Here is a 17,382-nt window from a genome sequence, read left to right on the forward strand (position 1 = left end):
GTAGGTTAAAATAGCCTGTTTGGATGTGCAAAATCCTTCACAGCTCTGTTTATTCAAGATTAAAAAAACAAATCAGTATATATATATATGTGTGTGTGTGTGTGTNGAGACATCAGCAAGTCTGTGGACCTGATTAGAGACAAATATAACCTTTTTTAGATGCCATTCTTTTTTCTTAATTTTAACGTAGGTTAAAATAGCCTGTTTGGATGTGCAAAATCCTTCACAGCTCTGTTTATTCAAGATTAAAAAAACAAATCAGTATATATATATATATATGTGTGTGTGTATATGTATATGTGTATATATATATATATGTATATGTGTGTGTGTGTGTGTATATATATATATATACACACACACACACATATGTATGTATATATATATATATATATGTAAACTGCAGCGTTACCATAACATTATTTTAAGTGGGTCATAAACACTTATTTGTATATGGTTAATGTATAACTTTTTATATAATTATATTTATAATAGTACACAAAAGGAAACATAAGTAACGCACGCAGTATGTTAGCGTTGTGCATTTATCTGAAAGTCTGCGCACTTAGGAGTTTGAAACCACAAATGTCCCATGACTGCTGACAGCACTGTACAATATTTCCTCTCTAAAAGGAGGGTGGGGCGCCCTCAAACGCCTCTTTACAACAGCAACTTCACTTGTTGGCCAAAACACTGCAGCCATCTTGCACAGCGCATCAAGAGTGAGTAAACTCTGAAATTCGGTTTGTTGGCTTGTTGTAAACCACGTTATTTTTCCACCAAAAGTCACACAGTGCGATTCTGAAGCTGGGTGGCTATCGTGATGGCAGAAATACGCCGGCGACGGTCTAACATTTGATGAAGACATTTCGTCTCCGTTACGATGTTGTTCCGTCTCATGCATCCCCTGGAATGACAGCTGAAGCCATTGGTACCGCCTTTTAGAATGCGGAACAGCCAATCAGAGCGCGCCGAAGTCCCCGCACGGAGACGTTCAGTTGTTGTGCGCACGCGCATGTCAGTTGGTAAGTCCCTCACTTCTCACAAGCCCGCAGGAGTGTGAAGATGGCGGTTGGGTCCGGCCCGCTGGATGAGCCTTTTTTACACACAGAGGTGAATAAAGCGGTAGTTTGTCATCCCGTACAGTCTGTAGAGTCACAACTGTTGTTCTTGTGTCACAACAACCACACGGGTAGGCACGAGGCAGCCGGTAATTACATGGCTATAGTTCCGGGACAAGGGGGTAGCGCGAGCTAATGTCCAGCTGGGACTTGGTCAAGACGATTGGCAAAGCAGGTACGCTGTAACTACTAATGTTGTTTTCCTCTTTGTCTCTCCGAGTATACACGAAAAGCAAGCGCCGGAGCTGACAGAGAGAAACAGTAGATGTGACAGAGTCTTGCCCCATCACATTCAAGATTGTTTTTGCTCCTTCTCAACAAGTTGAAGTGCAGGGGGTCTCATCATAACGAGCTCCCTGATGGTTCAACTATGGATGCATCGACGGCCAGCACGGACTCCAGCACGGGACACGACCCTGGCAAAACACTTGTTGTTAGTGGCGATGTAACTTCTCCCCCTCATCACCAGGGGAAAGTAGGCTCATACTCGGTGCAGACTTTCAATGGGAACCAAACTATGAACTCTCACAATTCAGGAAGCGCTGCCCCTCTCGGGGGGGCGACAGTGACAAGTGGCGCTGGTAACAGCAGCAGCACTGCGATATCTGTCACAGCTGTCAGCAGTGGACCAGTGGTGTCAAAAGGGCTGGTCAGTGCTATAATGCACCCCTCGTCAAACAGTGTAATTCAGACGCCTCTCGTGAACTCACAGAGTGCTGCGGCTCCGGCTCAGTCTGTGAGCCAGGCAGCAGGAGCCACTGTGACGCTCGTCAGGCCGCCTATGCAAACCGCGGGGTCGGGTGCAACTTTGAATGGGAACAATAATGCGAGCCATTCTGTGGGTGCCAATACAACAGGTCACACAGGTATCGGCGTGCAAACCCCGCTTGTAAACAATAGCCAGCCGTCCAACTCGGTGTCAGTGAGCGCAGGGTCGCACATAATCAAGGCAGAGCCACCTACAACAATAATACAGCCAGCACCGCAGCCGGCTGTCACTCCTGGCGTCGTCAGCGCTCCCCGGACTCCGTCTACTGTAGCTGCCGGTCCAGGCGGGATCCGAGCCCTGACGCCTCAGATGCTGGCCCCAAGGCTCCCCCAGACCTCCGCGGGACAGCCCAGTATAGGCCTACATAACATTCAGCTCCCCCCGGGTGAGTGAAGCCAGAGCTTTTTGAATGTTGGTCATCTAATACAGAATACATAATTTGTCCTCTTAGGTGCACTGGATTCCTTAAGTAACACTAAACTGTTGTGATTGATGCTTCAGGGATGGTGCTTGTTCGCAGTGAGAGTGGACAGCTGCTCATGATCCCTCAGCAGGCTCTGGCCCAGATGCAGGCCCAGGCACAGGGAGGCATTGCACCTCGGACTGCTACTCCTACAAGTGTGCCTCCTGGTCAGGTAAGATTACATAGTCCACCCAGGAAGCACCTTATATATCCTTATATACATGTCTCACTTTAGTGTCAAGGTTGGTGTTACAGACCATGTTCAACTTGCCTTCCTTTCTACAGTTAAGGGAAATACCTGTTGAGCACAATATTAGGGAAATTAAAGGCATGGTTGAAAATTAATGTTTTTTTGTCCACCTGCCACTGTGGCTGGTGGATTCCAAAATCTGGCAGCCACTCAATAGATTGGCATTGTATTATTAGTCGACATTCGTGTAAAATTACAAAAGACATACACAGTAAAAATTCCGAAAAAGTTGGGACACTGTAAAACGTAAACAAAAACAAAATGCAATAATTTACTGATCCTTTTTGACCTGTTTGATTGACCTATTTTCAGTTAGTACAAAGAAATATTTGATGTTTAAACTGATAAACGTCCTTTTTTTGCAAATATACACTCATTCTGATTTGACGTCTGCCACATGTTTCAAAAAAGTTGGAACAGGAGCAACAAGAGACTGGTGCTCAAAAAACACCTGTGACCTTACACAAGTGAACAGGTTAATTTGTAACAGATTCAAGTATCATGATTAGGTTCGAAAGGGGCATTCTTCAAAGACTTAGTTGTTCATAAGCAAAGAGGTGAAAAAGGTTCGCCTCTGTGTGAAAAACGATGTGGACAAATAGTCCAACATTTCTCAACTCAAAATTGCAAAGAATTCATGGATTTGTCTGAAATCTGTAATTTGCCTTTTGTAATCCATAATATCATCAAAAGATTCAGATAATCAGGAGAAATCTCCGTACTAAGGAGTGAGTCTGAAAACCAACATTGACTGCAGATGACCTTTGACCCCTCAGGTAGCACTGCATTACAACACAACACGGTTCTTCTCTTGGCCTGAGCTCATCTGAGGTGGACTGACACAAAGAGGAAAAGTGTGCTGTGGTCTCACCACTCCACATTTCAAATTGTTTCTGCAAATCGTTGATGTTGTGTCCTCTGGACCAAAGAGGAACAGCACCATCCAGACTGTTACTGGCTCAAAGTTCAAAAGTCAGCATCTGTGATGGTACGGGGGTGTGTTAGTGCCCGTGGTCTGGGTAACTTGCTTGTCCGTGAAGGCACCATGAATGCTGAAAATGCATACAGGCTTTAGATTAACATTAAAGCCTTCCAGACAATGTCTTTTTCAGGGCCGTCCCTGCTTATTTGAGCAGCACAACGAACCACCTTCTGCACATGTTACAACAGCGGGGCGGATACTAGAGTTCGGGTACTAGACTGACCTGCCTGCAGTCCAGACATGTCGCCCACTGAAAATATGTAGTATGAAGCACAAAATACGATGACGGAGAATCCAGGCTGTTGAGCAGCTGAAGTCATATTTAAAGAAAGAATTGGAAAGAATTTAACTTTCAAAACTTTTCAGTGTCCTCAGTTCCCAAACGCACACTGAGTGAATGATGTAGAAAGATGATGTAACACAGAGGTAAACATGCTCCTGTATTGCAGGCATCACATTCAGAATGAGCATCTATTACCAAACAAAAGACAATAAAGTTTAAAATTCTAAACATTAAATATCTTGTCTTTGTACTATATTCATATGAATATAGGTCAAAAGGGATTTGCAGATCATTGCATTGTGTTTTATATATGTTTTACACAGCATCCCAGCTGTTTTGGAACTGCAGTGTTCACTGATGTATTTTAATATAATAAGTAGATGTTTTCTGGTTTGATAAAACTGGTTGTTACACATCATGTTATGCTTTTATGCCTTGTCTCAGGCTCCTGGAAACACCATCATCAGCAGACAAGTTGCGCCCAGCACCATCATCCGTCAAGGCTGCCCAGCTCCAACATCGCTCGCAGCGACCACCACTCTTCACAGACCTCCCATCCTCCAGGTAACCCAGTCTGTTGGTGTCAGATAATTTCTTAATGTGTTCATTTGGCTCATTGCACTTTATTTTGTGTCCGATACTTGCATAAGCTGCAGACTGAGGATAATACAAAGTACCCCATATGCTGTTTGATATTGTATTGCAGTACACTGTAATATTATCAACATATATGTCGGTGTGACATTAAAAGGATCTTGTGAGTGCGTCTTTGCTCAGTGAAAGGATGCAAACCCTCATTCTCTAGAAGATGTGTTGTTTCATAGTGTGAATACATGTTTTCCAGTTTCCTGGGTCTGTTGGTAATCCTGGACCTTGATTCCTGGATTTACTAGTAGAGTTGAGACCTAGACTTGAAGGAATTATACTTACTTATAAGGAGTTTTATGTGCGAAACACATCAGCAGATTTGCCTCTTACAAATAAAACTGTTTAAATGATCGTACCACTGGAGCAGTGACTTCTGTCCTGGTGTCTTAAAACCAATATATTGAATTAATATTTTGAGGAGGAGGGTCCAACTGAAATTCAGTGCCTGTAACCTCTTCTAAACCTGAGGATTAATGCACTTTATAAACTTTGGAAGCAACTCCAATATCCACACTTTCCTGTGATGAAAAGTGGGTTTTGAACAACCTATTTGAACAACCTAAATAACGTGCTATGATGGCCATGTCTGTCTTTCCAGAGCTCAGTTGGGGCTGCGGTACCAGGAATTACCCCGAGGACAGTCAGCCAAACAGCTGGGACCACCGTTGCCTCAGTAACAGTGAGCAAAGTGAGTTGTACTAAGCTCAAGGGATCACATAGAGCTGGGTGTCTGCATGTGCCCTTTACAGTATAATAAAAGCATGGTGCGATGTATAACAGGGTCAGTCACAAATGAGACTTTAATTTGTTCATAATCTGGATGTCTTGTGTTTTTGGCAGGAGACAATGGAGAATGTGAAGAAATGTAAGAACTTCCTGTCTACGTTAATCAAGCTGGCATCCACTGGGAAGCAATCTACAGAGACTGCAGCCAGTGTGAGAGAGCTGGTCAAGGACTTGCTGGTGAGTGAGCTGCACACACAGGACACACAACACTCAACTGCCATATTATGGTTCTCATTTGACATTTTCATTGAAAAACTTTAAAATATATAAAAAAAAAATATATATATATGTGTGTGTGTGTGTGTATATATATATAATATTATATTTATATGTATAATGACCTGAAAATTGAAATCATTGTGTTTTCGTTACTTAAGAATGAGCCTTTTATATCTAAATAGGGAGTGGGTCCACGTCTACAAAGATCGGCATATTGCACGACCATGTTTCTACGGTAGCCCAGAACAGACAAATGAAACACTGGCTCAAGATCGGGCCAATCGTGTTTCGCATCAGCCATTTCACACAGTCGCTTGCTGGAAAAGCGTCACCAGCAAAACCATTGTTTCCCTATGGTACAGTGCGCCTGTTGGACGCTCCACTCCTGCTGCTGCGAAATGCATTTTTCTGACGGATTTTTTTGGTGCATAAAGAAAAGTTAAAATATTTTCAACTTTTTCATTCGAGGTGCAGATTCACACTGCTTGTCATTGTCACTTTTAGCCACATGCACACAGTATGCGCACGTAGCCCCGCTCCACAGGTGCCCCCAGCTGTTTTTTCAGATGCACTTCCAAGGCATTTTTGGAGCAGTCCTGCTTGGTGCGATGCATCTTGGAGTGATTGGCCCCTAATGTAATAGCTCTCACTCCCAGCTCTTTATGCCTATATTGTACTAGGAGGGCAGACTGGAAGCTGAGGAATTCACCAGCAGATTGTACAAAGAGCTCAACTCCTCACCCCAACCGTACCTTGTGCCTTTCCTTAAGGTAAGGAAGCTTACTGTATATTCTGTTGTCATTTGTACTGATATATTTTCTTGGACCACAGGAAACCATTGCCAAATGAGTGTCATCTTAAAGTACATTTCCATAATATATAACCTATTTATCTTCTGTAGAGAAGCCTCCCAGCCTTGAGGCAGCTCACCCCAGACTCAGCAGCCTTCATCCAGCAGAGTCAGCTCCCCCAGCCATCCTCAGGTCCAGTCCCCTCCACCTCACCCATCCCCACCACCGTGGTCCTGGGCAGTCCAGCACCCCGCCTAACTGCCCCAGTCTGCAGGCCCCAGCTCCAGCCAGGCATTAGCAAACCAGGACAGACTCCCTCACTGGTAAACACTTCAATGATAAATATCTCAAATGTAAGCTCAACTAAAATCTTCAACTGAGAGTTATTTATTCCAAATGTGATGCATGTCAAATATTTCCTCTACCGGAAATTTCACAATAAAGCATACATGTCACCTTTGTGATAATTACAAAATCTGCATTTGGAACTTTACACTTGTAGGTTATCCAGTCTCACCAGCAGCGAGCAATGTTGAGACCTCAGGTAGCCTTACCAACGACCCCCATGGTGACTCTCAGGAATCAGGCCCCTGGCCGCATCATGCTGGGACAGCAACAGGTCCAGCTGAAAGAGCTGCAACCAGGTAATGATGTCGATATAATACACCTGTCTGTGCATGCGCGTGTCTTTCTTTGGGCAACCTGTCGTATTTTTGTGATTTTGTGTCTCTACAAGTTCCTGTGAGGCCGGATTTGCCAGCTGTTTCTAAACAAGTCCCTGCTGCAGCCTTGACTCTCGCTCAAAAGAACAAGCTGAAAGAGGCGGGTGGCACTTTCAAGTAAGAACAAAATAACAGTAATCAAACAATTTTTTAAACCTTTTATTCACCATGAAGTGCATACATATAAACAAATACAAAGTAAACAAAGCAATAATATGGGGTTGAATATTGGATAGAAGTAACAAAGAACAACAATTATGAGCATAAATATGCTTAAAAAAAGAGTAATAAAATAAAACAATAAGAAAGAAAAAAAAGACAAAAAAACAGATAAACAAAAGACAATGCAAACAAATAAACAACTAGCGTGTTGATCACTTGGGTTTAGTTACATTTCATGAAAGAGTTTGTTATGGTGTTACTAATGCTTTCTCCTCATGTCTAACCACAAACTTTTTTTTAAAACTCTCTTTCTCTTTTTCTTTCATGCTTACTTCCCTTTCCCCTCCTTTCATTCATTTCACTTCCACAACTACACAGTTGTGTTTACATTTACTGTTACTCACCGGCAGTGTGATGGAGCTGAGGATTGTTGAATGTATTTTTTCAAAATGTTCAAGTTGGTTTGATTGTAGAGCTGATTGTTTTTCCAGTGATATCTGTTGTGTTAGGAAATCTAACCATTGTGAAATATTTACCTTTTTCCTGTTTTTCCAATTTAGCAGTATTGTTTTCTTGGTGAGAGTTAGGGCTACAAGTAGGGGTGTTATTACTTGGACTGAGCAAGTATGCATAAAGATGTGGATAATGGAATAGTTCAGCCAAGGAGTTGGTGGTTACTTGCTGCCAGAAATGCTGTAGTGGTGAATAGAGAGTGAATAGAGAGTGCATGGAGGTATTTGCCAGTTGTATTAAGGATACAGTGGGTGCATGTGTCTGATCCACTTAGTCCCATTATGTTCATCTTGTGTTGTGTGATGTGAGTTCTGTGGAGACTCTGGTATTGTATTAGTCTTATGTTAGTGTTCCTGGACATGCTGAAGATGTTATTAAAGATTTTATTCTAAACGCTATTGTCGGTGTGGATGTTGAGGTCTTTATCACATTTGTTTATTGGAATACATGTCGTGATGTCAGTGATGGATATGAGTTTATACACTTTTGAGAGTTGTTTGTCAGAATTTGCTATTTTATTGATCTTGTCCAGTAGTGGTGGTTGTCCTGAGTGTGGTATCTAGGTTTGCTTTAATTGAATGTTTTAGTTCGATGTATTGTAAGAGTTATTGCTTATCAAGGCCGTATATGTCAATGAGCTGTTGGAATGTAAGTAGGGTGTTATGATCCAAGATGTGGTGGAGGTGTGTGATGCCTTTCCATTTAATGCCTGTTAGAGATGATTCATTTGCAGTGAAGTCTGGATTGTGGCATATGAGTGTTTGGGTTGTGGGGGAGAATTTGGTATTGTTTATTTTATTGACTTCCCACCAAGCTGTAAGAGTTGTTCTATGTCGATGTATTGGAAATTCGGGGCTTCTAGTCCTTTTTGTTATTTCGATGTTTGTTGTAATGTGGATAGTTTTATTCAAGATTTTTTATTTTTCCAATAAAAGTTTGTAATAAATATGCCCAGTGTGTTAAACCATTTTACTGAGGGTTGGATTGGAATCATTGTGAATATGTAGTTGATTTTCGGTAATACCATCATTTGTATTGTTATGCGTCCTATAATAGAAAGTGGTAGTAACATCCACCAGCTGCTATTGTTTTTAGTTATGGTGTGAAGTTTAGGTGGAATAACTGACAGTTTGGAGGAATATTGTATGCCAATTTCAAATCAGTTTTACCATAAATGTTGTTTAATCACATACGATTTTAGTATTCGCATTACATTTATTTTGGGGAACTTTTATCACTACCCCAGCTATATGAAAATGAAAGTTTATTTAATCTCATTGTCAGCATACCTTTTCTTTTTTTTTTTTTTTTTTTTTTTTTTTTTGCTTTTCAGAGATAAGATCAATGCAAATAACATTTTGTGTTTTACAAACAAAGGAGTGAAAAGGACAATGAATAAAATAAAATGAATATTTGACAGAGGATTAAAAACAAACACACAAGAAAAAGAAGGGGGGGGGGGGGGGGGCAAGTTGGTTAAGAATTCAAGAGAGAAAGATTCATTGACATAATGTGTCCAAAAACCATGACTGAATGTCTGCAGGTTCAACATGAGAAGATTTAAAGCTTTTTAAAGACATTTCTTAACCATACAATGTAACTGGGATGCTGTGGGTTTTTCCAGTTAAGGAGAACTAGCCTGCGTGCTAATGAGACTATGCTGGAATCTTGTAATAAGCTGTCAGCATACCTTATATAGCTTAAAAATGCTAAATAGTGGACAAATAAGCAACAGTGCATGGGGATTTGTCGAAGTTTCAATGCTCTTTTTGCTGCACCTTTATTTACAGAGATGATGACGACATCAACGATGTGGCCTCCATGGCCGGAGTGAACCTATCAGAGGAAAGCGCTAACATCCTAGCAACCAATTCTGGATTAGTGGGAGCGGTGACACATTCCTGTAAGGACGAGGCTTTCCTCTCCTGTGCCATTCTACAGAGGAGAATGCTGGAGATAGGTGAGACACTTACAATGACACATTATTAATAATACAATGCCTGCCCATCCACCACCTGAAGCCTCATGGTATCTTGCTGTTTCTTTCCCAGGCAGGAGGTATGGCGTGACAGACCTGGGTGCAGAGGTGGTAAACTTTGTCTCCCATGCTACTCAGCATCGGCTCCAGAACCTGCTAGGAAAAGTTTCCCAAGTGGCCCAGCAGAAAAACGGCAATTTCAAGGTTTGTTTACAGCGCCACTGATAGAAATGTTTTCCCCTATGGTATAGATTAAGCCTAAACCAGATTTTTGCAGACAAATTATTCTGGTGCTAAGACACAAAAGGGTCTGCTCTTTTAAACAGTCATAACATGCACGTTTTGAGTCTGAATATAGGCAATAATTTCTCTGTGATCTCGTGTTTCTTACGAGTTAACATTGTGGCACTGCTGTCTGTTGGCAGGAGGATGACAATTACGAGCAGAGCAGTGATGTTCGTGCTCAGCTCAAATTCTTTGAGCAGCTGGACCAGCTAGAGAAACAACGGAAGGAGGAACAGGAGAGAGAGATCCTCCTAAAGGCAGCTAAGGTACAGCATCACGAACAGACATCGCAATATCTTAAAATATGACAACACTAAATATTCATCGTTATTCAGAGAACTTATGTTTAGTCAGGGTGGAAAAGCCCATGAAGCAGCATTTTACATGAAGCAGCCCAATGATTTAGTCAAGAGACAATACTATTGCAGTTTTGACCATGTTGTGATGGGCTGAGTATTGTGATAACATATGTTGCAATCTGTTACCCTTTTTTTTCTCAACTGCAAATTATGTTCCTAAAGCAAAACTTTGCTGACGTCGGTTTTATCTAATGACATTAAGTTTTCAGTCTGTTCATCTCAATTCAGTCATTTATATTGCAGCACAATGTATCCAGTTGATTTTATTATTCTAGAAGGTCACCAGAAGTTTGATTTGTTTTTGTAATATGAATCATTGAAATAATAACAAATTGATACTTGACATTTTGTATTGATAAGATATTGCCACGCCAAAATATTGTGGTACTATGCTGTATCATTTTTTTTGCCCACCCCTAAAGCAGGCTACTCACTGTTGAAACTGACACCTCTTTGAGGTCATGTATGCTTCCTTCATGTGTGAAAATGGATATGTCCATTTCAAAGGCTGTAAATGTCAGTGCCCTCATACTTTAATATGTCATTTATGATGGCACAGATAAAGCCAATAGCAAATGGCCTGCAGAGTGCAGAGTCAAAAGTTTGAGACAAAAACAAAGCAGGAGACAGTGGAGGAAATCGTAACAATGTACCTGACAGACATCACAATAATATGCCCAAAGGCTATTGGTTTAATTTTAAATAAACAAAATTCTTACTAGCAGTTAAAGGTAACAGAGAAGCTTTGTAATGAGGAGAAGACAAACATCTGTGGATTCAGATACCTGCTGTCAAACAGCATGAATAAATGGACCTTTAATAGACCGAGAGGTTTTTATGTTCTCACAAATAAATACCCTTTTGTAAAAACAACCAGATAAAATGCTCAGTGGGAGATTGAAACAACATCTTATGCAACCATCAAAACATGCACTTTGTTGCTGTGACTTATTAAATTCTGCAGGCATGCTATTGAGGATCTTCTAGGTTTAGCAATTTCAAGCATCCAGTTTTATTATTTCAAGGCCATACTGTGACATTTGATTTGTTTAATGTTTATATAAAATCAGCACATTTCTTAATAATAGCATGTGTGTAATAAATGCTGTTTTTTCTGGCCTACATTTAGTGATTTGGTGTCCCGCAGCTATTGTCTACTCCAGAGGCACATTATATTCTATAAAGTTTGACAAAAGGTCGCTTGCGATTGATTTTGACTCACTCTCAGGTGCCTGTTAGGATGTAACTGGAACAATTTCTAACAAATGTACTGTGTGATGTATCAAATGGCACCAGGGAAGAATCTATGATGCCAAATTAAATCTCACTAGGTATGTGACATTCAGAAATAATAACACATAAATACATATATAACAGTTTTTTTTATGAAACTACTGTATAGTAAACATTCTAGCTCGAAATGTAATTACTGATTAGGGTTCCCACAGGTCCTTGAAACTTCTTTAAAGTTAAAGTTTTTTGAAAATAGACTCAACGTTAGTACATGGGGCTTTTTTAAATGGTCTGCTATTTCTCATTCTAAAAATTGTAACATTAATTAGCTTTGGTTCATGACTCAAACTATGTCATGTTGTGTCCCTGAATGTGAGGGAATTGTGCATGGAAGGTCCTTGAAAAGTCCTTGAATTTGATGTTTTGGAGGATTGATCAAACAAGTAGCTGATGTCGAGTGTGCTTTTTAAACCAATATTCATGCAGAATGGTCAAACACCTGCAAATTTTACTATATCTCTCATCTGACATAACCTGGGCTTGTCTTTTTTATGCCAGCATCAGTTATTAATATGTCTTGTTTTTGGCCATGCAGTCTCGAGCTCGGCAAGAGGACCCAGAGCAACTGCGTCTGAAACAGAAGGCAAAAGAGGTATGATGAAAGAGGCACAGTTAAGTAGTGTTTATTTCTGTTTGTATAGCTCTGTGTGCTTATTTTTTTTGTTGGTATGTGTGCAGATGCAACAGCAGGAGCTGGCTCAGATGAGACAGAGGGAGGCAAACCTGACGGCTCTGGCAGCCATCGGTCCCAGGAAGAAGAGGAAGATTCTGGACTCCCCATCCTCCTCTGCTGCCGCTGAGGTAACACTGATCACAGTACATTCTTCATGTAGTGCTGTTTATCCTGGGATAGCTGTCAAGTATGACCCCTGTCATAAAGTCACCACATACCAGGGGTATCAAACTAGTTTTAGTTCGTGGGCCACATACAGACCAGTTTGATGTGAGTGGGCAGAGTGGACCAGACCAGTAAAGCCAGTGCACAATAGCTATAAATAACAACACTTAAAAAAATGTCCCTTTCTTTTAGTGTAAAGATGTGTGATGAAAAGCCTGAGTTCTTTTAAGGAAACAATTTCAACAACGTGTTTGTTTTACAAAATCAATCAATCCACTACTTACTGTCACAACATGTGCATTTCTCCATACATTTCCACTCCTGTGCAGTAGTGCTGGTATTACCACATCCAGGTAAAGTGGAAATTACTTAGGAAGCAGGTTCATTTATCCCCTGCTTAACAAGCACATTTTTCAAGGACGGTGAAGGCATGCCTTACTACTCTGATTGGCTTACCCTGACATTCCTACGCTAATCATAACCAATCTTACTCCTCTTGGCTAAACTTAAACAATCCAACCAATTAAGGCAAAGAGTACCAGCCAGTCACAGGGAGAAGGGTGGGTCGTGCTTGCGCCATTGTAGGAAAATAACATTAGTGCTTTACAAACCATTTACAAATCAAAAGTTCTGACAGTGCCGAAGCAATAGGCTTCCACCAAAAAGTTGGTGAGAAGTTTTGAAATTTTGTCCATGAAATTGTGTTGGAACCCTGGATACAGATTATTTTGGAGCTGCTAATTGACAATATGTTGGACACTGTTAAATATCTTAAAATATGACCACAATAAATATTCATTGTTATTTCAGAGAACTTCATTGTGGTCAGGATGGAAAAGCCTCTGAAGCAGCATTTTACATGTAGTAGTTTACTTATTTAATCTGATTCTGGCACATCTTAGCCTTCACAAGTGCCTCAATATCACATTTGCAAGCAATACAGTGAGTGGATTAGACACCATAACTGTCCAGTTCTGGCCTGTGGGCCATGTATTTGGCATCTCCTGTGATATACGTTTGTCCATTTCGCACTTTCTTTCACAACAGAGTATGGAGCCACATGTTGTTCTCACTTTAACAAAAGACACCAAAGTTAAAATGTTGGTAACTGCAATATTATTGATGTAAAGTTACAGTTAAAGAAGCTCCTTTATTAATCACTGTAAAACACGGGATACAAAAATATCTCACTTTAGGACTAACAGCCAGTCAGTTCTTTATTCCAGTGGCTGTATCCGCCAGACAAAGCTTATTAGGTGATGATAGTTCATTGGTAGCCCACACTTACCTGACATAAACCTGCTGTCAATCATCTGTGCTCTTCGCATACCTGTAAAAAATGTTTAATGAAGCCGCTCCTTTGTTCTGGCTCATGTACTCATACACATTATCAGCTGACTCTTTTAATTAAGCAACTTACCAGTCACATTCAGTTAATACAATGAGACAGTCTTCATAATGTGAAAAAGCTTTACTCACAGCAGCTACTCTCCTTTGACTAAAAATCACTGTCTATTTTAGATTTTGATTGCCATGGTGGTGGTTGTTTGTTTTCTACACGTGTTGCGTTCTGGTCTGTTAAGTGTTCGGGGGTTTCTTTCTCTCCACACTGAACGTTTTACTGTTGTTTGGATTCCTTGGGGAGCATCCACAAGAGCAGAGCCTTTTGTGTAAAATGAGCACCTAACCGTGTGCTGCAATAAATGGCCCTGTTTTCTTTAATTGTCGCTGGCATGTGAAAAACAAATGTTCAGGAAACAATGTGAGATAGCTCTTCTTTTATTTACTTCGACAAAAGTTGCAGTAATTTAAAGATGGTGTTTATTTGTACGCCTTCCTTGCCTCCCAATAACAATGGTGCTTTTGCTGTTTTTCTGCATGTAGACTTCTTTCTAATAGTTATTGAAAAATACAGAAAAAAAATGATGCCATAGAGTTTTATTGTATTCTATCAGGTACAATGCAAAGTGCTATAGCAGTGAATGTGGGAATGTTGTTACCAATTTAAACAACCTTGGGACATTTTTACAAAAGCGTTTTTTTATTATTATTTTTTTATAAAGAAGCAAGGCCATGATTGAGGGCTTTCTTAATAATCTGTATGGTATTTCTGACAAATAAAGTTTTCATCGGGATGAACTGCATGCACCAGGGAATTGTGAGAAACAGTCACTTAATCCAAAGCACTCAAATAGACAACTGTGGCGCAAGTCTTTCGTGTAACCGTTTCATAATTTTTCATGCTGTGGTCAGACAAACAGTTTTGCCCAATTATTCTTTGGGTCTACACATCAGACCACAAAAGCCTACTCTGAACCTCTCTTTCTCCCTCCCATCTCACAGGGATCAGGAACAGGTCCCTCTCTGTCTGGTGGGGCTGGTTCGTCGGGCTCCAGACCAACGCGGCAGCGCATCACACGTGTCAATCTCAGGGACCTGCTCTTCTGCTTGGAGAACGAGAGGTTTGCCAGTCACTCCCATTTCCTCTACAAGGGCTTTCTCAAATAGGCTTGATGTCAGAGAGGAGAGGGGGAAATGTGTGTGGAGAGACCAACCGCTCCCACCACACACAGAGAGAGCATAAGAGACTCTTAAATGAAGAGGAGGAGCGCAGCGATTTGGCACATTTCGAAGCTTTTCAGATATTCCTGATAAGCTGTATCTGAGCTACAGTAGTAGCCATATTGGACGGCCTCTCTACCTCTCTCCTCAAATAATGCCTATTTTATTTCATAGCAGACATGGACTAATGCTACTATTTACCCTGTTCAGCTTTTCAAGAAAGTGCAAAAATGGATTACATGTGTTCCGAGGTGGGGTTCGACTTTTTGTACAATTATGCACTGTCACACAGCACAGTTTATTTTCAGATCATTTGTTTGCGCATTAGGCTTTAAAGCAATGGAAATCAACACATTTGATTTAATAGACCACCGACTAATCTTAATTTTATTGAATGATTTTACTTTTGGATTAGTTTGAACTCCAAACTGTGTAACCTACTGAGTTGCCTTCCTAACTATGAATAAGCCATATAGCCATCCCGAAGCAATTAACCCTGCTGTAACTCATGAAGCAGTAGTTCACTCTGTACCCGTCATCTCCATTACTTGATTCTTTTTTCAGCATATTTATTTACTAAACTCGAGCTTAAATTAACATGTAGTTATTTATTTAATTCCATGTGACACCTCAGTGGTTTCATGTAGCGTAAATTCAAAACAAAAATGCATTTACCTGCTTATGTTTAAAATCAGTTTTGAAATTTGGGTGTATAGATTTCAGTGCGTGAATAGAGGTTTCTTTTGTTGTTGTTGTTGTTGTTTTATAATCTTTTAAATTGTTCTTTTTCAAATTAGTTTGACATTTATTGATTTCTAAACCTTAAATAGGCTTAAGAAGGCCTTTAACACGTATTGCTATACCAAACATACATCTACCTGAAAGTGATTTCTATTTTTGTAGCTGCCCACCAACACACATTTTTACTCTTTCAGTAGTGACTGACGGTGTCCTACCACTAAAGAAAGTGGAGTTTCTTCCTGTATATTTGTAAATGTTACACCTAAAGTTTTACACATGGTTTTGTATAGAATTGAGAATTTACCCATACAGCATAAAGAAAAACACATTTTCTCTATTAAAAAGTTTGAATAAATAATGATTTTGAAGTAAATGGTTTGGTGTTTAACCCTTTATAACCTGGATCGACATCACCTTAATTGCGCTGCATTAGGGTGCCTATCAAAAATATTTTAACCTTTGAACCTCGATCAAATTGGATTGATTTCTTCTGAAAACATGGGTAGGGAGGGCAATAAGCAACTTGGCAAGAAATTAGCAGAGTTAGACTACTTAAAAAAGCTAGCGAATTTTTTCCAAAAACAAACAATTAATCATATAATAGTATATAACTATTTTACAAGTTCTAAAATATAAATGTTTAGCTTTTTTATTTTATTTTTATTTTTTTCAGTTGTTATTTCAGGTAACTTTCTTGTACTTTTCACGAGTTTTTTCTAAAGCTGACCATTGTGTCGCCCCATGTTTTTGAAAGCTATCAAGCCAGTTGGCCCATGTTTCAAAGTTTTAAAGAGTGTCAGGCAAATGTCAACATATTTTTTGTATTTCATTGCAGTTGCACAAGAGGGCAGCATTGCATTATTATTACATCTGGATGAGCAATGCATGTGGCACTGAGGATATTGAGGCTTTGTACATGAATGAGTTGAATGCCTTTAATTCCTTCTTACTCTACCTGTTCACAGATAATTCCACTTAATCCTCTAACATCTGTAAAGCCACATGTAGTGCACAGCGTGTGTCCCCTGGGTGTATCTGTTGAGCACAACTCCCATGAGCAGAACACACAGCTCTCAAACTAGAAAGAAATCACACTCACACACAGTCTGCTACCAGTCTGTGCTGTTCTTTGCTGGGCTGTCTTGTTTGAGTCCATCTCCATTATCAGCCCAACACACGCGTGCATTGGCAACAGCTGCAACATCAGCTGCTTACATTCACCACAAGCATGGGCTGGAAATAATTAGACCATTCTGCCACTGGGACAGTAGCCTGATGTTAGGATGATTGGGAGCAGATATAGTTTCTGCGCTGACCGAAGAGGAACCATAAGTGTATATTTGGAGCCATCAGTGATGATGAGCCACAATTTTCATTTTCTATAATGAAAGTGCATCTGGGAGCCACTAGGTGGCAATTTTACCACATTACAGGAGTGCTCTGCAGCAGACATAAACTGAAACAGCAGGTTCTTCTAAAACCTTGCTACATTTGGTTGAGTTTAGCGTTCACATATTCATGTTTTGCTCTGCTGGACACGCACAATACAGACTATTAGGCCAATCTATGAGGCACTCCCATTTAGCGTTACGTTTAGAAAATAGTGAAATAGTGTGA

At 40.3% G+C, this 17,382-nt stretch overlaps 1 protein-coding gene across 1 annotated transcript; it reads left to right on the forward strand.

Moving 5' to 3' along the window:
* The first annotated feature begins 656 nt into the window (after positions 1-656).
* LOC121955186 (transcription initiation factor TFIID subunit 4-like) lies at positions 657-16,108 on the forward strand. Its single transcript, XM_042503034.1, has 15 exons — positions 657-2,275; positions 2,392-2,525; positions 4,313-4,432; positions 5,115-5,204; positions 5,357-5,479; positions 6,202-6,291; positions 6,423-6,635; positions 6,815-6,956; positions 7,049-7,151; positions 9,500-9,669; positions 9,761-9,891; positions 10,113-10,238; positions 12,160-12,216; positions 12,303-12,425; positions 14,806-16,108. Exons 1-15 carry the CDS (start codon positions 1,492-1,494, stop codon positions 14,968-14,970), a joined length of 2,571 nt encoding a protein of 856 aa, XP_042358968.1. The 5' UTR covers positions 657-1,491; the 3' UTR covers positions 14,971-16,108.
* Positions 16,109-17,382: the final 1,274 nt, after the last annotated feature.

This window comes from Plectropomus leopardus, chromosome 2 (assembly GCF_008729295.1).
Source record: "Plectropomus leopardus isolate mb chromosome 2, YSFRI_Pleo_2.0, whole genome shotgun sequence".
NCBI lineage: Eukaryota > Metazoa > Chordata > Actinopteri > Perciformes > Serranidae > Plectropomus > Plectropomus leopardus.

Excerpts from the sequence above, each read along its gene's own strand:
- LOC121955186 (XM_042503034.1), top strand. The coding sequence starts at position 1,492 with ATGGATGCATCGACGGCCAGCACGGACTCCAGCACGGGACACGACCCT. Across the intron at positions 7,152-9,499 it reads GAGGCGGGTGGCACTTTCAA|AGATGATGACGACATCAACG; the intron begins GTAAGAACAAAA and ends CTTTATTTACAG. Across the intron at positions 9,892-10,112 it reads AGAAAAACGGCAATTTCAAG|GAGGATGACAATTACGAGCA; the intron begins GTTTGTTTACAG and ends GTCTGTTGGCAG.